Source organism: Abramis brama (assembly GCF_963993115.1).
Source record: "Abramis brama genome assembly, chromosome: 13".
Lineage (NCBI taxonomy): Eukaryota > Metazoa > Chordata > Actinopteri > Cypriniformes > Leuciscidae > Abramis > Abramis brama.
In genome coordinates this window covers 3,381,126-3,405,260 of record NC_139975.1, presented here as the reverse complement: position 1 = coordinate 3,405,260, position 24,135 = coordinate 3,381,126, and the positions used below count along the sequence as shown (strand labels likewise).

Below are 24,135 nucleotides of genomic sequence, written 5' to 3'. Positions count from 1 at the left end.
CAAGAGAATTTAACCCTTTAAGCATGCGCGATGTTTCAGATTGTATGGCAAGTGTAAACACATGAATCGATATGGGTCAGACTCAGAGTTGAAAGTACGTGTAAACGGACTGTCAAAAAAATCGGATAAAGGTACAATACGGACACTCCGCAACGGTTTCCTCCATAGACGTGTTCTCTGTGTTTACTTCCTGCCCTCCATCTGAAATCGCCCCGCCTTCGCGCATCATCATAATCACGTGACTGAAACCCACCTATTCCTCCCAGTGTCATTAATTAATTATTGACATTTCCCGAGCAAACCCGTTTTTTAGTGTTTCCATGAGAAAGACGGATAGTTCTGAGCGTGTTTATCCTGCGGAGGGAATCGATGCGCGAGGAAGAGAGAGGGATGAAGAGCTGAGAGAGGATGATCTGTGAGCGCGAGAACATTAATGTGATTCATCTGTGGCCGAGGCTTCGTCTCGTTCCCTCAGGACAGCGTCTCCCGTGGGATGATTGACACACTGACGAGAGGAGGAAAGACTCTCAGGTCTCAGATGTCGAATCGGTTGCGTGAGCGTCAGGGAACATTCGGCTCTCAGGTTCAAGCTGTTATAATGAGCTCAATTATGTTGTATTTCTAAAACATCCACATAATCTGATGCGATCAAACATGTGACCCTGGATCACGTCACCAGTCTCGAGTCGCACGGGTATATCTGTGGCAATAGCCAACAATACATTGTATGGGTCAAAATTATCGATTTTTCTTTTATGCCAAAAATCATTAGGATATTAAGTAAAGATCATGTTCCATGAAGATATTTTGTAAATTCCTACCGTAAATATATAAAACATGTATTTTTGTGAGTGAATGCTGCACAATCGCCAACATAAATGAACAACTTTAAAGGAGATTTTCTCAATGTTTCGATTTTTGTGCATCGTCAGATTCCAGATTTTCAATAGTCGTATCTCAGCCAAATATTGTCATATCCTAACAAACCACACATCAATGGAAAGCTTATTTATTCAGCTTTCAGGTGATGTATAAATCTCAATTTCTAAAAAATGACCCTTGTGACTGGTTTTGTGGTCCAGGATCACATATTGCCCTTACCTGTAGATTAAAGATGCTAGATGTCGATTCCTCGGCGGTGCCTCTAACAGCTCAACCCTGGATTCAGATGCACTGGGCATTTGCCAAAATCAATATTTCACTACAACATTCATGAAGTAATGCTAGGGAAAAATCACTCTGAGACTTGTTTAATAGGCTAAGGGATAATGTACATCAGCCAGTGGTTCTCTCAAAATAACCCCTGAAAATATCGTACCTGTGTGTATCTCATAATCCAACATTAACACGGATACTTGCCACATAAGTAAATAATTAGACACGAAATATTGATCTGAGTCGAAATATTTTATAAGGTCTTTAAACGTAAAGCTTCTGCGGACATTCAAACTAGACGGATATACAAGAGGTACGGTATACAGTCATAACACTTATTACACAGCATTTCGCCACATTATAATTATGGGGATTAGAGATATTGATTTGAGATGAAACTGATTTAAAATCGTACCTGTTTGTATTTTATAATCCAAAAGTGTACAAATCAATCGTCACAAAATGGCGGCAGCGTTTGTGTGAAACAAGAGAGAGCGAGTCCACGATACTGGATGGCATAATTAAATAACTACACAAAATATTGATTCGACTGAGTTTTAATATTTTATTAGCTCACCAAACGCAAAACTTCCACGAAGAAAAACCGTTCCTAGCGAGCGGATAGCGTTCAATACTTGTAACAATGACCCTTAAGTTTGCAGGTCAAGCCTGAATTATGCTTTAAAGCTACAATATGTAAGATTTTTGTAATAAAATATCCAAAAATCATTTGCACAGTGTGATATATTTCCTGCAGTTGTGTACTTATCCCAAACTTTTGAAACTATCGAAACTTAACTATTGAAAACTATTTAACTATCGAAAACTATTTCTGTTAATTGAAATAAAGCTGAAATAAAATATTAATATTAATTGAAAAACTTAAACTAAACTAATTTTTTAGAAATAAACTGAAATAAGTTGAAGTTGAAGCACTGGAAGTAAATAAAAACACAGTGAAAGAGCAAATAAATTAAACCTAAATAGCGATATTAAAAAAAAAAAAAAAAAAAAAAATAAAATGACAAAAGCCCATAATGAAATTGCTAAAATTACATGAAAAATAAAAAATATATCAACTAAAATTAACTAAAATAACACTGGAATAATATAATATTGTATATATAGATTTTAACATTTGTTTTATTTCATTTTAGTTTTAATTATTTTAGTTCTTGCCAAGGCAACATTTCTGTTTTTAAGTTTAAGTTTTTTCATATGATATTTATGTTTTATTTTTGTTAAGCTTTATTCCAATTACCAAAAAGAATATTTGCTAGTTTTAGTTTTAGTTTTAGTTAAGAATAAGAAGTCTTGTGATTTCTGCGGTGTGTTTCGCCCCCTGGTGGCCAAAAGTTTTATATAATCATTTTTATTTTACATTTGATTTCTTCTGAAATGTTATCAATTGCTGAATGTTCACTTGAACACTTAAAACTGTGGCTAGATACCCAAGAACATCACTTATGTCTTTATTCTACTATTTTTGTTTTATTTCTTTTGATTTATTTGTTCACTATTTTATTATTAACTGTTTACTTGCCTTGCTCTCATTTGTTAGTATTTAAATGTATTTTTCATTATTTAATTTTAAGGCTCCAGCATTACCGCGATCCTCGGGACAAGCGGTTTGGAGAAGGAATGGATGAATGGATATTTAATATTAATATTATATTAATTATATAACTGTTAAATGAGATTAATGAATAAATGAATTAAGAGCATATTAGGATTTGTTGTGGTATTGTGAAATTTTGCTGGTTTTGATATCAGCTACTGAAATGTTCCTTATCAGCTGTAGAAACCCCTTTATGATGTAAATACTGTTTATTAATAATCAATATTTCTCAATGCTTGCAGTTGAACCTCTTCACCCAGTCCAGCATGAGGATGCCCGACTCACACAGCTTCAACAGCATCTTAAACCAACCCACACGCTATCATGTAAGAACACTGATCTCTCTCTCTCTCTCTCTCTCTCTCTCGCTCGCTCGCTCGCTCTATCTATCTATCTATCCATCTCTCTCTGTCTCTCTCTCTCAATCTCTCTATCTATCTCTCTCTCCTCTCTCTATCTCTCTCTCTCTCTCTCTCACTCACTCACTCACTCACTCACTCACTCACTCTATCTATCTCTCTCCCTCTCTCTCTCTCTCCCTCTCTCTCTCTCTCCCTCTCTCTCTCTCTCTCCCTCTCTCTCTCTCTCTCTCCCTCTCTCTCTCTCTCTCTCTCTCTGTGTCTCTCGCTCATATGATGATGAATCATCACTGCAGATTTCATCAGTTTCTCTGATCTCTCTTTCTTCTGATTCCCTGCATACAGCAAATTATGAAGCGCCTCATCAAACGCTACGTACTGAAAGCACAAGTGGACAAAGAGAACGATGAAGTGAATGAAGGTGACGTGTGATTTACAATGAGATTCTGGGGTTTCTGTAAGTGCTAAAAACAGAATAAACGGGAATGTTTGCCACTAAAACTAACCAACTGGATTAAAAAAAAAAAAATTATGATGATGGTCTGATTATGATATAATAATAATAATAATTATACTCAAAGTTGACGTTTATGTAAAGTTGAGTCTCACAAAAACATGCCCAGGTCATATTTTATCTCATAATTAAAAGAAAAATAAATTGAATTAATTCAGATAAATTATATTTTGCTTATTTTGAAAAGGAAGCCTATTATTTTTTTCATTATTATTATTATTGTGACAATATTTTCATGACATTTACCCTCTGGTGTTGTTCAGTCATTTTAGACCTAAAAAAAAAAAAATTATTTAGAATTTAAAAAAATCGTAACTTCATCGGAATGATACGAAAATTGGTGACACTTGCTATGTGATCACAAAAAATGATTCGAAAAGGCTAAATAGTCATAAAAAAATAATAATCACACTTGTGTTGTAAGCGGTCAAAAAGGACCACCATAGAAAGTGAATGGGAAATATGAAAAATATAGTATGTTAGCAATTAGTAATTATGTCTGAAAACACTGTTCTCAGTAACTAGGGAATACATATCCCTGGATATATTCATATATAGGACTATACAGACATCTAGTGGCTACACCAGGGTATTGCAGATGATTTACTTTATTTGTTTCCACCAGTTGGCACTAATCTGCCTCCATTCAATGGATCTGAAGTACTTTTGCTGCATTTTTAACTTAAATACTGCATTCAAATATAAAATAAGTTTGTTTTTTTTTAATAAAAAAAATTATATAGACATAAATGGTCTATAATTTAGATATTAAAGGGGTGGTATAATGCCCTTTTCACAAGATGTAAAATAAGTCTCTGATGTCCCCAGAGTGTGTGTGTGAAGTTTTAGCTCAAAATACCCCACAGATATTTTTATGTAGCATGTTAAAATTGTCACTTTTTGAGAGTGAGCAAAAACGCACCATTTGTGTCTGTTCCTTTAAATGCAAATGAGCTGCTGCTCCCGGCACAGGGGGCGGAGCTTCAACAGCTTGTGTCCTTTTACCTCACACACACATGCACTGAACATTTCAAACACTTTTAGCCTTTTATGTTCAAACCGAAGTCAGACAATGATGGAGAGACTCAAGAAGAAGAGACAACATGTAGAAGCAACAGGACATTTCTGAATGGTTAGTTGATGAATTTATGAAGCTTATGTGTAGTTATCTTCTAGTCATTGATTAGCATATTCTGTCTTGATAATCTATAAATCGTGTTCAGGGGGCGGGGTTTATGTAAATTCTAGGGTTGGTGATGTCACTAACCCGGGAGGAATGTGGTGTAGTCTCTACCAGCCGTTTGTTGTAGTCCTTAAAAAGTGATTTCTGTAAAAGCAAATATCTCCCTTTGCTTTGAACTTTGAGCGTCGTAACTTTGCAGATGTTGTTTATGCTCAAACAGCAACATTACACACTAACTAAAGTTAGAAAAGTCAAATCATAATCAACCACCCCTTTAATATTGTTTAATAACACAGAAAAACATTATTGAAATTAAAAATAGTGCATTCATTTCATAAAAATGACATTATTATATGATTAAGGTCTCCAGTCTGTTTTGACCTTGAACAACACGAGTGTGACTCCCAAACGAACAACACCAGAGCTAAGCACATTTTACCCACCAAATGTTTCTAGATCAGTTTGGTGTGTTTGTATCTTCATATGTACGTGTAATCTGTAGGTGAGCTGAAGGAGATAAAGCAGGATATTTCCAGCCTGAGATATGAACTGCTGGAGGAGAAGTCTCAGGCCACAGAAGAGCTTTCAATCCTCATTCAGAAACTCAGTGACAAACTCAACCCACGTCCAGTCCATCCGCACTGACCCCTGCTGACCAACGGTGAACTCAGTTTTTATGTTGAATATATTATGCAGAGATCATAAGTAAGCCATTTTTACACTGCAACATGTCAGTTTTGCTGAGCAGTGGCAGATGAAGGCATAAATGCTACACTTCTCCGTTAAGTTACTGTAGTTCGTATCCTGTGAGTGTCACATTAGCTCCACCCTTTGATGATGATTGGCCTGGTATGTTTTGATTGACAGCTCCATAGGCTCCACCTATTTTAACAATAACTGGAAGTGCCATACTCAGAGAACGAGCGTCACTGTCTGTTTCTGTTTATATTACATGTCGGAGGACTTAAATTATGCTTGTACATTTAGAGTGACTGTATAATCACAGATTCTGAATGATATTTGTGAATCTGTCTAATTTAAATAGATTGTTTATTCATGTTCAGGTGTTTATTGCACATAGCTGTGTGTGTCGAAAACCATGCGTTTTATATACAACGGAAGTCATTGTGAATATTTCATTACGTGTAATGTACAGTATTCCTCAAGCAAGTTTAGGCAGGGATATTTGTTGCAAAATACTGTCTTTATCCATTCATTACTTGGGAACCTGTGTTAGAGTTACTGTGAAGCTACAAAGTACATGAAATATTAGTGGTGCCTAAAACCTATTATGCTTTTTCAGAAACTTCCTTTGATGGAAGTTTTTGTCTCCTAAAAGAAAGAATCGATTCTGAACTGAAGCGAGTCGTCAGTAATTCGAGTCTCACTTCCTATGTAGGTTTGTAACTTATTTGCATAATGCCAGTCTCTGGTCTTGATTGGCTGAGCAGCGTCTCTTAGCTCCGCCCTCAAACACTGTAGTGTATCTGAGACTGGAAGAGTTTGGTTCGTGTTGTTCATGTGGAGAAGACGCTGTTTTCTGAGATTGATACGGTAAAACCCACGTCATCGTTACTGTTCGTATCACTGAGATCAAGAGCTGAGATTCAGATATGATAATGAGCGTTTGCTTTCTGACCAATCACAGCAGAGCAGCTCTCAGAGAGGCGGGGCTTAGAGAGACTGAAGCGTTTCAGACACTGAGAGAAAAGAGCTGACGCTGCACTGGAGATTATGAGGACATTAAAGTGATTTTGACCTTAGATGCGTGTAAACCTGTTGTAAGAGACTCTAAAATAACATTAGGAGCCTTTAAAATAGCGTGATGGGGCACTTTAAGATGGAGAGACTTCTAGCACAAATCTATGCAGGGTAAATGACTGTATGTTGTCATGATCTGACAAATTATTATTAATATTATTTCTTCTTACACTAACTTCAGTTGTTTGCTCCAAAAATCATGATTTATCAAATCCATAAGGTTTATATCCTTGTGTGCAGCTTAAAAGGAATAATCTGAACATAGAACCATTAAAATAGTCCATATGACTCTTGGACTGTGTGTGCATTATTCCTTTAAGATGTTTTGTTCACTGTTTTGTGATGTCTGAGCAGAAATGAGCTTGTGAAGATCATGATATCTCACTTATTTGTATAATGTAAAAACCCAAACTGTTTGCATAAACATGAATGTTGAGAATCGCTGCAGTTCAGCTGTAGTAAAGGTCATTTTGGTCCATAGATGGCGCCAGTTCATTTCACAAAGTGCAAGTCTGCGTTTTTTATTTTTATTCAAGGCTCTCCTGATGAATTATGTGTGTAGTATAGCCATATAAAACCAGTAGATGGTATATTTCAAGATAGACACAGAATATCTGCAGCAGTTTATATGTAGGATCAGCTCGAACAAAATATCACGTGTGTGAAAATATGTGCAATTCAGATGTTTTTGCTTGTTTATGTATATTTAGACATTTAAGCTATGCATTTTCATATACTTATCAATTAAATGATTTTAGAGCGAAACCTAAGAAATGTAACTATGACATATATAATAAGTATTGCTGTAATACACTAGCACTGAGACTCTAAATTTGACATTTTTAATGTTTTATATAAAATCTATTCAAGAAAACAAACGTGTTGTGTTTCATTTATCCTGAGCACATCACACACAGGTCTACAGGTGAGACTCAGAGTCAATGTTTCACCATTCGCATCCCATTCTGTGTATTTCTGAGGCGTTTTATGCCAGAATCGGATCTGGAAAACTGTCCCACACCAGTCCTTGACCAGTGGAAAGAGTAAGTGTGTGCATTTATTAAAGCTTTGCATAATCCTTTAAATAACTGAAATGCAGATTAATGTGTGTTCTTATGACTGCTTTATTATAAAACTGTATACAGTAACTTGGGATATTCATCATAAAACGAACCCTGATGTGGAAGATGACCTCCTTTTCTGTTATTTCTCTCTTTTGATATCAAATGTTTTCCCATTTTTTTTGGGCTCCAGAGTCTTCCTCTGAGACGTTTGTTTCTTTTAACGCGTCACATTGTATGGAAGCATATGGGTAGCAATATTCAATTTGAAATGTAATATGCAAAATGACAATGCATTTCTGTATTTAAATTTACATTTTCCATTACATTTCCAACGTTGGTGCAAAATGAAAATGAAAAATCAATTAGGCCTATATAATTTACATTTGCCATTTCACACACTAGTTTTAATATGTAAATTGAATACATATTTTAACGCTTTATAAGTTGCAAAATGAAAATTAATTACAGAAATGATTAGATATGTCTAACATGATCAAACAAAAACTGTAGTGTCTTTTTAGTCACTTATTTGCTTTAAAAAGTCTTTTAAAGTGTCAGTGATGTCATACACATCGTACGACCAGAGATACTGCTTTACGGAAATCCTTCAGTCACTCTGGTGCTTTCACGCTCTGCACTTTCTTTTCTCTCGAGGCGTCGACAACACAGCCGACACAGGCAAACACACAACACAGCTGACACAGGCAAACACACAACACAGCTGACACAGGCAAACACACAACACAGCTGACACAGGCAAACACACAACACAGATGACACAGGCAAACACACAACACAGATGACACAGGCAAACACACAACACAGCCGACACAGGCAAACACACAACACAGCCGACACAGGCAAACACACAACACAGCCGACACAGGCAAACACACAACACAGCTGACACAGGCAAACACACAACACAGCTGACACAGGGAAACACACAACACAGCCGACACAGGGAAACACACAACACAGCCGACACAGGGAAACACACAACACAGCCGACACAGGCAAACACACAACACAGCCGACACAGGCAAACACACAACACAGCTGACACAGGCAAACACACAACACAGCTGACACAGGCAAACACACAACACAGCTGACACAGGCAAACACACAACACAGCTGACACAGGCAAACACACAACACAGCTGACACAGGGAAACACACAACACAGCCGACACAGGGAAACACACAACACAGCCGACACAGGGAAACACACAACACAGCCGACACAGGGAAACACACAACACAGCCGACACAGGGAAACACACAACACAGCCGACACAGGCAAACACACAACACAGCCGACACAGGGAAACACACAACACAGCCGACACAGGGAAACACACAACACAGCTGACACAGGGAAACACACACAGCTGACACAGGCAAACACACAACACAGCCGACACAGGCAAACACACAACACAGCCGACACAGGCAAACACACAACACAGCCGACACAGGCAAACACACAACACAGCCGACACAGGCAAACACACAACACAGCCGACACAGGCAAACACACAACACAGCTGACACAGGGAAACACACACAGCTGACACAGGCAAACACACAACACAGCTGACACAGGGAAACACACACAGCTGACACAGGCAAACACACAACACAGCCGACACAGGCAAACACAACACAGCCGACACAGGGAAACACACAACACAGCCGACACAGGTAAACACACAACACAGCTGACACAGGTAAACACACAACACAGCTGACACAGGCAAACACACAACACAGCCGACACAGGCAAACACACAACACAGCCGACACAGGCAAACACACAACACAGCCGACACAGGCAAACACACAACACAGCCGACACAGGCAAACACACAACACAGCCGACACAGGCAAACACACAACACAGCCGACACAGGGAAACACACAACACAGCTGACACAGGCAAACACACACAGCTGACACAGGCAAACACACAACACAGCTGACACAGGGAAACACACACAGCTGACACAGGCAAACACACAACACAGCTGACACAGGGAAACACACACAGCTGACACAGGCAAACACACAACACAGCCGACACAGGCAAACACACAACACAGCTGACACAGGGAAACACACACAGCTGACACAGGCAAACACACAACACAGCTGACACAGGGAAACACACACAGCTGACACAGGCAAACACACACAGCTGACACAGGGAAACACACAGGCTAGAAGAGTTTTTGTTTTGTTGTTTTAAAAGACCACGCCGAAAATACACACACACACACACACACACACACACACACACACACGATGCCATCAAGCGGTATCTCTGGTCGTAATCAGTCCTTCACTGACCAATCAGCGTTCATTAGCAGAATGCTAGCGTGTTATGGGCAACAACATCTCAACCTGTAAGAAATCGAAAGGACGTGAGTACTCGTTCATTCAACTTTCGACCTATAACCCATGTTGAACTTGCAAAACCTACAATCAAATCTGAGATTTCTCAACGGCAATCGGGTGAAAGAGACAAATTTAGCCGTCTAGCCCCATAGACTCCCATTCATTTTGCACTACAACTACCAACCAAAACTACAACTACAACCAAAATTCGGTACAATAGGACTTAATAGGGAGTGGCCAGGCTCTCCGTAGACGGGCTCTGGTTTTGCATTGGGTGGGGGCGGGGCCAACTTCACGCAGTGATTGACAGGGTGGCTCGGAATGCGTTTTCAATTTGCACATTGAATTTTGCTACATCATTGCGGGACATTTAATGAAAATGCAATCGCAAGTGTCTTAACTGTGTAAATACAATTAAGAAAAATAACATTTAAATGATCATTTTGCTAACAGTTTTTGCTTGAACATATTAAACATATCTAATCATTTCTGTAATACATTTTCATTTTGCAACTTATAAAGCGTTAAAATAATGTATGAAAATTAGCCTACATAATAAAACTAGTGTATGAAATGGCAAATCTAAATTATATAATTGAATTATCATTTACATTTATCATCAAACGTTGCACAATTGTAATGGAAAATGTAATTTGCAGAAATGCATTGTCATTTTACATATTACATTTCAAACTGAATATTGCTAGCCATATGCTTCCAAACACATGATCATGTTCTGACCTTTCTTTCTTTTGATATCCAGTGTTTTCCCATTTTTTGACTCCATACAGTCTTCCTCTGTGACGTTTGTATAAAGTGTGTTTCTTTGAACGCGTCACATGATCATGTTCTGACCTTTCTTTCTTTTGATATCCAGTGTTTTCCCATATTTTTGGCTCCACAGTCTTCCTCTGTGACGTTTGTAAAGTGTGTTTCTTTGAATGCGTCACATGATCATGTTCTGACCCTCAGTTCTGGAGAAGTTATTCCTGATGTCCCATGGTTTAGTTGTGACATGAAATATTATGCAATGTGGCTGCGGACAATACAAGTCTAAGTTGCCATATGCAATGACTGAAGAGCCGTGCTATCAATGTTCAACACAACGTTCTCAAGCTTTGAAGTGTCATTTTGGCATAATTAGATCCTGAAATGAAGCATGCATGATACTATTATTTGAAAACATTTTATTTTATGTTAATAATAGACTAACATGCAACTGGACCAAACTATTCCATTTCTGTCCGGAAAACATTAAGTTCAATGAGTAATATTTAGCATCTTGCATGGTGTCACCATTCTCATGGGTGATAAATCACATTTATCGAAAGGCATTTGACAGATAATAGAGGAGGGCTGACCATGAACCTCGGCACACAAACAATGAGTGTTATAAAGTAGCTAATTTACTCCAGTAATTACATCTGTGCTCTGTTTGCAAACTTTAAAGACACTTAAATTGTGTCTACACTAGTGTTTATAGCTTCATTTATGTGATAAAACACATTGCTATAATTTATAAATAACACCCTCCTGACAGGGTCACGTTGCATTTCGCGTGCAGATGTGGTGTCTTTAGGATGATGCATTGCCGGAGGACCAGGACCGCAGAAGAAGAGCATGTGGTGGGTTTTCATGAATAAAGAGAGGTTTGAAACAACAAATCTGAAAAGCTCCATAGATCATACATTTGGTTTGCTTGTCTTAAAGGTAGGGTAGGCCATTTTTTTCATAAACACCATAGCAATCAATAATAGAAGTGATTTAAATATTAGGTGTGAGGTAATTTAACGCTGTTTCTCGTGACACTTTGCAAAATCTGGCTGAATCCGAAATCACCCCTAAACCCTCATTCCCTACATTAGTCCACTAATACTGTTCACGTGAAGGAGTGAATGAAAAGGAGTGAACGAATTCAGACAACCGTTGAGTGTACATCGGTTGTACACTTATTGCCGTGCAATGTGGGATTGAATGAGTGCACTCAATAATGTCTATTGTTTCGGACACCACTACAAATGTCTGTCCTCTCAAATAATGCCCTATTTGAGGGTATAGAGGGCGATTTCGGATTCAGCCTATGTGTTTTGAAGGAGACACTGGGATCTTATGCTTTCAAAGCTAGCTTGCTATTACTAGCCTGTCTGAAATTGCCTACCCTGCCTTTAACTGGCCACCAAGCTGGTTTCCATTCCGACATGACTTCTCAATTGCAGAGTGAGAGACTAGCAAAACCGGCTACTAGCTATAAGACCAAACAATAGGGTGATCAGACGCCTCCATTTTCCCTCGACAGTCCTGGGATTTGGTGTCGTGTCCCTGACTCCCTGACTGGATCTGTCCCTGGAAATGTCCTTGTTTTACAGCATGTTCAAACCCGACCAACGTAGCATAAATCAGAATGAGCATTAATCACAATCAGAAACATAGCATGAAAGCATGAACATAAACAAAACAAAAACATTTTTAAAGCTGTAATTAATGTGTCATTAATATATATTACAGTTTGTGAAAATGAAACCATTACAAAAATAAATTCAAAATATTTGTTAAATACCGTTTTACTTAGGCTATATGTTTTCAAATGTATTTTTTTTAAATGTGTTTTTTAAAGTCACAATTTATAATATTGTTAATACTAATGAATTACTAGTTAAGATTAATACACATATGTTATAATATTTTATACTATTTGCAGTGTTTACTATTTACTATTTTTATAGTGTGATATTTGGTGAATTGCATTAAAACATCATAATAAAATTATTACAATATCACAGAACCCACAACAATTTAAAAAAAAACAAAGACGTGAAACCAAAACATGTATTCTCCCCGTTTTTATTTTTTATTTTTATTAATAGATAGTAAATTTTAAATAAGACTTCAATTATATTTTTACGGCTGAACTAGGAAATGTCCCGTTTTCATTTCGGAAATCAAAGATGTTTTTGCAAGCCATAAGCTTCATAGCAATGTCAAATTCATGCTGTTTTTATTTAATTCAGGACAATTCATATTATAACTTGAATTACTTTTTAGCGCAACTTTATACCATGATTTATTTTAAAAGCATGTTAAAATAAACCCAGGGACTTTTATTATGAATGGAGCTGTTGTGTTGTGAATCTGCACCGATGGAGCTCGTGTGTCAGGATGGCCGAGCGGTCTAAGGCGCTACGTTCAGGTCGTAGTCTCCCCTGGAGGCGTGGGTTCGAATCCTACTTCTGACAAGATGTAATTTTTTATCGAAATAAATCCTGTAACGTAATGCCACTATACCACATGACACCAGCAAGTCCTAAAGAGGCTCATGAATGTGTTACCCATCCTACAGGACATCAGGTCATTTATTTGATAAGTTCTGGTGTTCTGTTGTGTTTTGTCTCCATTATAGCCTACTTCAGGACACACCCAACCGTTCAAATATATACAAGCTCCCCCCTTCATTTCTTTCTTTTGTGGGATCACAAAGGCGTAGCATAAAGCAGTTCAGATGACAAAACACCATTCAATACCCAGACTGATGTTACAGCTCTTGTTTAACATTGGTTCCCTTTCCGTGATGCTCATGAAATATTTAGGAACAAATTGTTGGACATTTTTAAATTAACTCACCTCAGCTGGAAGGAGAAATGTGACTGGAGTAACTCCATTATAAACAGTGCAGCATTGTCTACAAATTCAGTGTTTTCTCTGTACTTTTGTGTGTTTATTTACTGTATTATCTTCATGCTTGCTCAGAAAGCCTTTCGTGGTCGTTTTTATTTTCAGTGAACTTTGAGCCGCCCAGCCTTGGGAAAGGTTTGTTTGATTTGTGGGGGTTAGTTCAGTACAAGAATAGTTTAGATTAAATGCGTCTTCTGATATCAATATGAGTTAATGCAATTTAATGGTTAAAAAAAGTATTCCTCCACTTTCATTCACGTAAATATCACATTAAGCACTTAATATTGAGTGGTGTTTGGTCACCTGACCTCAGTGTTTGAAGCATGCATGCTGTGACTATAGTGACAAGAAAGAAAGAAAGAAAACTTGCATGGATTAATTCAATTCAAAGAACTTTATTTATCCCCGTAGGGCAATTCAGTTTTAGCCTACCAGTCGTATCAACAAGACAAGAAGACAACACTTAGTCAAGCATTCAGAAACATCATAATGCATTTGGGCACCAAAATAAAGCAACAAATACACAGGCCACAATACGCTAAGCAGCGACCAACGTTCAAGTAAATAAATAATAAATAGACAATAATACTAAGTGAATAATAAATAAATAATAAATACAGAAGTTTGCGATGCCTGGCACCTAGTTGCCACTGTCAACAGTATTTAAAAAGCTGATGCAGAGGGAATAAAATAAATTAACATCTATTTTTCGTGGCATGAATGCATGGGTGTGAGCCGAAATCAACTTCCCTCTACATGACAAAACAGTCTTTACTCAACAAGACGAGAGCATGAATAAAATTAGAGATGTTGAAATGTTCATTGCACCATCTATACAACTTTTTCAAATAGAATATAACCGGGATTGATAAATGTTTGTGACAATCTAAGAACCTCTATTAACCCTTTAATGCATGAACATATGTTCAGTTTGTATAGGTCAATCAGAAGACTAACTCACTATGGGTTTCATGCTAATTCTATTCTGGATTGTTTAACCGTTTCTGGTCCCTGTTAACTTCCATATTTATACTGAAGTCAATGGGGAACAGAAACTGTTTGGTTACTGATATTCTTCAAAATATCTTCTTTTGTGTTCAGCACAAGAAAGAAATTAATACAGGTTTGGAACAACATGAGGGTGAGTAAATAATGGCATCATTTTAATTTCTGGGTGAACTGTTCCTTTAATATAATTATTTGCCTTTAGGATGGTGCCCTAAACAAGAGAACACTTCTATGCTGGCTAAAAGTCTGTCCTTTTGTCAGTGTTGTCATGTCATGACTTGTCATGTTGTTGAATCTCACTAACTTGAGAATATCAATGCGTTAAATCAGAAGCTGGACATGGAGAACTATACTGTAGATTTCATGTTAACTTGTATGTACAGGAATAACTTCAATGTTGATCCAGTAATTTCAGGACAAGTCAGCTGGCGAATGCAAACACACTTTCGTTACAGTTGTATGTTTGCTATGGCGTTTATATGGTGTGTTAGGGTGATTCTGCACTTCTAGAGACTGGAAGAACCAGTTTTTAAATAATCACTGCAAACGCAGCCGCAAACACTGAGACGATTTACATTCAGATGTAATTGTTTGCATTGGTCCTTCCTTTTGCTTTTGAAACATGCAAGTCACAGTGAACAAAGGAAACGGTTGAAGATCATTAATTAAAGATATGGGCAGCTTTTACATGGCTGACGTGCTAGTTCTCCATAACTTAGGCCCAGGAATAAATATATATATATTTAACCACCTAAATTAAACATTTATTTTATCCACCTTATTTTTATTCCTCTGGTGCTGTTTGTCTTTTTTTTTTTTTTTTTTTGAAATGTTTACTTCATCAGAATGGTATGAAACTTAGTAAAGATTTTGGCACTTGCTGTGTGAACACACAAAAAAATAATGGACATGATCTGAAAAGATTAAATGCTCCTGAAAAACATAGTCACACTTGTATTGTTCGCGGTCAAAAATGAGTGCATTGGAAATTAAAGTCCACATGAAATCAAAATTGACCATATTTACTTTGTTTGCCTAAATTGATCGTTTTGTGGTGAACAATTCATCCATGCAAGTCAATCCACACAAAAAATTTTTTTGGCTTCGTAATCTTTAATCAAAATCTGAAAATGCCCCTCCCCTCTGCATTGGAGGACCTTCCCTGATGACGTAGGTTTGAGGACTTGGGTTGGGAAACGCTTAACCACTCCCCTCAAACCGTTAGTCTGTTATGAGCGAGAGATGGAGAGGAGGAGCGCTAGAGTAAAACCCTGCCCTCTGTTCAATATTCCTTTTCACTGGGAAATACGTCATAACACTGGAGAAAAGTCGTTTGCAACTTCCGGTTCACGCGGACTTTAATGTGAGACTAATTTCCTCTAGTGGAAGTGTTTGGTACTGCAGCCGAACAAAATATCACTGGAAGCGAATTTTTTTAGATATCAACCTCAAATTTGGAACACAACTTGTTTAGATTTATGGCTTTGGTTTTCACGCAGGTTTATAGTAAACCCTGTTTTGGAAAATGTATATTTCATTTTTTATATTTTTCATAACGATCAATGTAAAATTTCATTAAAAAAAAAATTCAAGTTTACATTGTAAACTTTTTTTTTTTCACTTCAGCAATAATCTGATCAGTTTCTTCTTTAAAAGAGACCAAACTGAAGTCTGTGCTCCAAAGCATTCGAGACACCAAGCAGGAAGTGAGACTGTATCTTTGCAACTCTTTGGGATGTTGCAATAAAATGAGTGACTTTGCGACCATAAGAGTTTGGGAACAATGCCAAGTGCTCAGAGCACATCAAAGTTAAAACTGTTCATAATCATAATAGCTATAAAATTGCCAAGAAATCCTTCTTTTCTTTGGATCATATTTAATGCATAAAAACTGATTAAATGTTATTGATTTGTCAGATTATTTTGCAATGAATATAGTAAAGTGAAATATGAACATTTGTCTTTCCTTTCTGAGATGCATGAAACATGTTTGGGGAGTTTTTCCATGTTCTCGATCGTTCAAGCTGAGGCCAAATGAGAATCAAAAATCACATCAGAAATTATAATTGCTTGAAATGCCTGTTTATGTTTTGTATTTGTGGTCTTTAAATGAATTATTAGCTAATAATTCATTTAAAGACCATAAATGCAAGCATAAACAGGCATTGCACATGTTTGACATGCAGAATATCATCCCTAAAACGTATTTGGCTCCTGAACGTTAGACCATACTTCTAGTTTGTTTATGCTGGTTTATCTAATAATAGTAATGTCTTGTGCTCAGAACCGTTACCCGGGTGAGAGGATCCACAGGAGACGGAAGACATTATGGGAAAACCTTAGCTTAAATGCACTATGCTTTAAGACAGATCATATTGATCTAAATACAATGCAAGACACGAGAAAACATATAAAAGGGCAATTTTCAGGAAATGGTGCAAATTGTGCTTGAAAGACTTAGGATTGTTGTCCATTTTTCTCATGCACACATATGAGGATGAGTCCACTATTATTATCATTATTGGTATGCATTTTTAAATGGATCCTTAATTTTCAAAGTTGCCATGAAACTGAAGTTGTGCTCATATTTTCTTCCCAGTTGTGAAGTGTATCCGAGTGAAACGCTTCTGGAACAAGAACAAATGTGGGCGGGTCATGATTTTGTCTGTGTGGAATTGATTGGCTGGTTGTGGTTTGCTATTGGCTGATCTCATGTGAGTGACAGGTTGCTCCGCCCACATCATCAGAGAAGCTGCAAGAGGAAGCTATTCTGATTCAAGATTATTAACACAATAATGTTGTGCACCGAAAAATCATTTATAATGAATACAGCACAATTCCATAAAAAATAAGAATTGCAAGTTTTGATTTCATCTCCTCTGCATGGGTTTACAGCTGCTTGGACTGATACTAAAATACTAAAATAACATGCAAGTTAATTCTCCACAATAAATGTTGTAACCACTGCTTTCATTGAAAAGGGAAATAATGGCATTATACTACTTACCTTGTCATTAAAAGCAAAATATCAAACTGCATGAAGACCTTCCCACTAAGCAAAATGATGTCCAAAACACGTTTTTTCAACGTCTTTGTCACAAAAGTCGGATGTTGAAAAGACGTCCACTGAGGAGCCAGAATGAAAGTTTTTATGACGTCTTTTTTTGACGTGTTCTGCACGTCCGATATCTAGACGTTCATCGAACCTTCGTACAAGGTTAAAACTAGTTCAGATGTGGCCATTGTGGACATATTTCAACATCATTTATGGTCTCATTTAGATATAATTACTTTGACTATTGCTGTCAGATGATCTTAGTGAGAATTAACAGAGGTTTAGATGTTGATATTTGTTTCATTTGAAGTGTCACCATTGTGGTGATCAGTGTTTGCTTTAATTGGGCTCTTGGTCCCCATTACTTTTACCTTAACTTTTATTTGACTGCTTTAACTGTGTGTTTGTAAAACACAATTGTTGTGGCAGAGCAAGACAATAATAAGTAAGATCAGCTGTTTTCAGCTTATTGATGATCATGAAATCTTCACAAAACAAGCATCTAATGTTGTCAGATGCTTCGGCATTCATAACCACCAACCTTGTGGGACTGCAATATTGGTGCCTAAAGCATTAAAATGATCACTTATTTGAAGGTGTATAAAAAGCATGTGCACATGATGTTTTGAGCAAATGTATCATATAGTCACACACAGACATCAAGATTTTGCATATGATTCACAACAATGGTGACAATTTAAAAAAAAAAAAAAGATTCATGCTGCAATGCATGATGGGTAGCTTTCATAGTACAAAACTCATCCTTAATTCCCAAGCTTTTTTGTTTTGATTGTCACCGTTGTTGTGATTCATATCCAAAATCTTGATGTCTGTGTGACTACGTGATACACTTGCTCAAAACATCATGGGCACATGCTTTTTATACACCTTCAAATAAGTGATAATTTTAATGCTTTAGGCACCAATATTGCAGTCCCACAAGGTTGGTGGTTATGAATGCCGAAGCATCTGACAACATTAGATGCTTGTTTTGTGAAGATTTCATGATCATCAATAAGCTGAAATCAGCTGATCTTACTTATTATTGTCTTGCTCTGCCACAACAATTGTGTTTTACAAACACACAGTTAAAGCAGTCAAATAAAAGTTAAGGTAAAAGTAATGGGGACCAAGAGCCCAATTAAAGCAAACACTGATCACCACAATGGTGACACTTCAAATGAAACAAATATCAACATCTAAACCTCTGTTAATTCTCACTAAGATCATCTGACAGCAATAGTCAAAGTAATTATGTCTAAATGAGACCATAAATGATGCTGAAAATATGTCCACAATGGCCACATCTGAACTAGTTTTAACCTTGTACGAAGGTTCGATGAACGTCTAGATATCGGACGTGCAGAACACGTCAAAAAAAGACGTCATAAAAACTTTCATTCTGGCTCCTCAGTGGACGTCATTTCAACATCCGACTTTTGTGACAAAGACGTTGAAAAGACGTGTTTTGGACATCATTTTGCTTAGTGGGTTGCCCCCTATTAAAACACACAGTTATGATCAGGTGAATTAAAAAGGTTTACGGTTAAGCTTTTAAATGCATGCAACTCACAACTCACTCTTATGCACACACTTTCCCTAATGCATTTTGTTCAAATAATGTGACATTTAATGCTGTATATTTCATCTGCACGCTCTCAGCTGCTATATAATCATCTCTGAACTCTTTCTCTGAAGACGTACACGATCAACTTAAAGGCCCACATCTACACTGACATGTGACAGTGTTTGAATACAACAATGTAAACACATTTAGATTGTGTGCTTTATGCATTTATTATACTGTAGCCTTTAAACTTGGTGTATAACGGTGATTCTGCACTTTTACCTGACTGTATTCACCTCCACAACGAGGACTGAACAGGAAGAACCAGTTCTTATGATACAACAGAAAATACAATCCCAACGACTGACTGATGACAGGAGGAGTGCAGATGAGGCCAGACAAGCCCATTTCTGTCAGATTTATCTGAGACATGTAGCCTACATTAAGTTTGGGTTGCATGACAGTCTCTTATATGCATTTTTTAATGGATTCCTAATTCTTAAAGTCGGCACATCTTTTCTTCTCTATTGTGTCGTATATCTGAGTGACACGCTTCTGGAACAAGAACAAATGTGGGCGGGGCTTGATTTTGTCTGTGTGGAATTGATTGGATGGTTATGGTTTGCTATTGGCTGCTCTCATGTGAGTGACAGGTTGCCCCGCCCACATCATCAGAGAAGAGATGCTGTAAGAGGAACTTATTCTGATTCAAGATTATTACAACAATAATGATGTGCACGAATGAATCATTTATATACTCCATTCCAATATTTTATTTTTAATAGTTCATGATGACTTTAAACATATAGGATTATATAGCATTTGACATTTCCTGCTTGCAAAATATATTTTGACCCACCAGACTAAACTGCTTCAGACTCTGTAATGCCAAACCCTGGTTTGTTTTCATCAGGTTAGTAATCCCAGGTGTGACGAGTAACAAGCTCCTCTGAGATGAATCATAAACAGAAGCACTGATAGTCTCTTCTCAATGCAAACAATAAAACTTCTATTTCTCTCCGTCTCTCTCTCATTTCCTCCCTCTCTTTTCCTGCAGCTGTTTGGCCGACTGTAAGATGGATGATGGAGACCAGACCAATGCAATGAAAAATGCTTGGCATGCAAACTGTGGAAAATGACTTTATCTGACCCGAACTGTGTTGGCTTTCCGTTTCTCATTTTCTTTCTTTGTTTTGGCATATGAAAAAGACATGCAAACCAAACCATATTAAACCAGATTCAATCCCAAACAAATGCAAGTAAATGCTACAGTGTTGCGGGTGGTTTCTTGCTGAATTAATGTAATGTTTGGAGGTATTAATTGATTTGCCTGACTCAGATATGCGGTGTGATAGAATCACAGACATGATATTACAAGATGTTAAGATATATACAATTAAAATATTATACAAAAATATTTTGAGTTGACATGCAAGCTATCTGTTAATCCCTCACTTCATTTCTACCCTTTTCTTCAAGCATTATCCTTCTAAAAAGTTGTATTTAATAAAGTTCAGGTGCTCGAGCTTAGCGAGAACGCCTGCTGTAATACTTCTTTAAACATCAAAAGTAAGCATATTCATTTTTCAAATGACCGGTACTACAACTTGGCTGACCCACTGGAAATCAATCAATCATACGCTTTTATCAGAGTGTTGTCATAATGAATGCACATAAAACACACTTTGCGTGCAAACAGGGCGCGAGCGTGACTCATCAAAAAACTGAGGGTTTATAAAGGAGCCTCGCGACAACTTCACTTCACTTCAGGAAACAGCGCGCGCTCACAGTCTTCAACCCGCTCAAGATCTACTACACGAGTAAGTACTTCATGACTGTCGCATGCACTTTTGCCTTCAGCTTTAAGTGCGCACTGTGAGACCATGCATTAGTGTCGGATGCATTACTTTCCTTGCTAATAACTGCATTGCGCTGCTAACACAAATGATTGACGGCGTCGTCACTGTCAAGTGTGTCTGATGATATTCATCGAGCTTAAGCGGATATTACATAACGAGCAGATATTTAAACAGATCTACTCGAGTCAATCAATGCACGCATATCCAAACTGAGCTGCATATGTTTTAGTGCAGCAATGGGTCTATGCTAATCTTATTTGAATAGGAACTTTTTTTATCGTAGGCTATGTACAAAATATGTGCTCAAGTGTGACCACAATAAATTGAGGCAAATATTACGTAACGCTCAAATGCTCATGCATTGAGACAATAAAACAATGGCGTTGTGGAAGGGGCATTGCTAGTATGCAATTCAGTAAACAATAGAAGAAACGCAACCAGTGTGCAAGTCTATGTTTACAATCGCTGCTACTGGCCTACATTCAATCTGATTACTTCTCTTCGGCTGCTTTCATGTTATGCAATTTCCTCTCTGAACTGTTTTACTCTGTGTGTTTTTTTACAGTGGCTCCCTACACACTCACATACTTCGCGGTCAAAGGTTTGTATGAAAGCTGTTTCATAATCTTGTCCTTGTCACATGATGCGTGTCTAACCCTTCAGAAAAGTTTTCATGAGCAATGAAGCTGCGAGCAAAAGTGCAACTTTCATGCAACACAAGCCATATGCAACTCTTAAATAACTCTCATATTTTAGTAGATGACTGAATCTGCATGCAACTTTAAAATGCACATTATAATATAGCTTGTTATTTTACTAGACGATGCATAAATGCACTCTTTGCTCCATTCATAATCTTTGGCATCCGGCCAGCTCTTGTCCACTCAGACTCTGTGTCTGAAGGCGTATGCCCTAGATTGGGAATGTGGAATGAATGGCAGTGAACTTCAGCCTACATGCTCTGCTCATAAACTGGCAAATAACAAACAGCTCCTCATGATAAAATGTGAAGTTATCGGTAACCACAGTCTAAAGTAGTTGCATTATCATTTCGTCTAATATGCCTAACTACGTGCTTTGATGCATGATTGCACACTAAGAGGATTGTACTATAGTAACACCCCGTGTCATGTGCCGTTTGCAGGCAGATGTGGAGCCTTGAAGATGATGCTGGCTGACTATGGGCAGCAACTGAAGGAGAACCTGGTGACCTTTGAGCAGTGGGGGAAGGGGGAAATAAAAGCCAGCTGTGTGAGTGTTGTTTTTATATAGGATTGCAATTTGAATTTGATAAATGTAAATAATCCATGCATGGTTTTATGTGAAAATCCTTGGTCTGTATATTGATTGATATTGTGTTGCTTGATTTGTTTTAGTTGTTCGGACAGTTGCCTAAATTCGAGGATGGTGACCTGGTCCTGTATCAGTCCAATGCTATGTTAAGGCATGTGGGTCGCAAACATGGTAAAAAGAAAAAAAAGTTTAGTAGTTTACCCAGAAATGTAAATTCTGTCATTATTTTCTCTCTCTAAACCTGTATTCATTTCTTTCTTCTGTTGAACACAAAAGAAGATATTTTGAAGAATGTTGGTAATCAAACCGTTAATGGTCCCCATTGACTTCAGTATTAATTTCTATACTATGGAAGTCAACGGGGACCAGCAACCGCTTGATTACCAACAAAATATCTTCCTTTATATTCAACAGAAAAAAGAACTTCATTCAGGTTTAGAACAACATGAGAACGAGTAAATAATGACAGAAATTTCACCACTTTAATGCATCAGAATCAACTCAAGCTTACTTAAGATTACTTTAAAAATGTTAGAATGAAACATTTGGAAAACCATTTGTTAAATATACAAACCGAGCATCCTACTCTGTCCCAAAATGCAATGCAATGAACCAAAAGTATTATCAGCCATGATTTATTTGAATGCACTTGATATTTACACTTTATGCATTAATTCCTGAGATGATAACTGGACGCATCTCGCTGATTTAAACATGCATACTACTGTATGAAATGTTTATTGCGTAATGCATACTACTGTATGTACAGAACTGTCATAATTTATCCTCCCACACATTCAGGTGCATATGGAAAGAACGACTGCGAGGCTTCTCTTATTGACATGATGAACGACAGCGTTGAGGATCTGCGCCTAAAATACATTAAATTGATCTACCAGCAATATGTGAGTACTGTAAATCTCACAGATGTTCAAACACTGGAAATAAATAATCACCCTTTGAGCCATTTTTAGAGCAAATGCATGATAAATATCAATGTTTTGTCAGCGATATGACCCTAGACGTGTTTGTTATTTTGTGTAGGAGACTGGTAAAGAAGAGTTCATCAAAGATCTGCCCAACCATCTCAAACCATTTGATGCCATTCTGGCCAAAAACAAATCTGGCTTCCTAGTCGGTGATCAGGTGAGGCTTCCAGTAGAAATACTAACTCATTTTAGTACTTGTTAAATTCTAACCATCACCAATGTTTCATGTCTCTTCCTCACAGATCTCATTTGCAGACTACAACCTGTTCGACCTTCTGCTGAATCTTAAAGTCCTCAGCTCCACCTGTCTGGACTCCTTCCCGGCGCTCAAGAGCTTCGTGGATAAGACCGCTGCCCGGCCCAAAGTCAAAGCCCTGCTCGAGTGTGACGACTTCAAGAAATTGCCCATCAATGGCAATGGCAAGCAGTAATTCTTCAGCTCTAGACAACATTCTCAAACAATGGCACTTTCTGTTAAAAGGCCTTAACTGGTGCTCTGTGATTTAGCGAAATATATCACGTCTTTGTATGAATATCTGTTTTGTATGTTTAATTGTTGTTGATGCTGTTTACTAACAGAAACTAGTGTATCAATTATGAATAAAAAAAATTAAACATCCAGAATGGTTTAATTGCTGTTT

At 37.4% G+C, this 24,135-nt stretch overlaps 2 protein-coding genes across 4 annotated transcripts in view; both read left to right on the top strand.

Moving 5' to 3' along the window:
* Positions 1-7,457, top strand: part of trpc3 (transient receptor potential cation channel, subfamily C, member 3) — a 51,574-nt gene extending 44,117 nt beyond the window's left edge. For all 3 annotated transcript variants that reach the window (XM_084133087.1, XM_084133086.1, XM_084133088.1), the window contains 3 exons: positions 3,016-3,099; positions 3,478-3,553; positions 5,332-7,457. In XM_084133087.1, the coding sequence (XP_083989213.1) occupies positions 3,016-3,099; positions 3,478-3,553; positions 5,332-5,474 (303 nt within the window). In that variant the 3' untranslated portion in view covers positions 5,475-7,457. The remainder of the gene's footprint in view (positions 1-3,015; positions 3,100-3,477; positions 3,554-5,331) is intronic.
* Positions 7,458-21,050: 13,593 nt separating this feature from the next.
* gstp1.2 (glutathione S-transferase pi 1.2) lies at positions 21,051-24,118 on the top strand. The gene is made up of 7 exons (XM_084133313.1): positions 21,051-21,173; positions 21,778-21,813; positions 22,357-22,463; positions 22,589-22,676; positions 23,307-23,410; positions 23,550-23,651; positions 23,737-24,118. Coding segments are annotated over exons 1-7 (627 nt in total). The 5' UTR covers positions 21,051-21,172; the 3' UTR covers positions 23,926-24,118.
* The last annotated feature ends 17 nt before the right edge of the window (positions 24,119-24,135 follow it).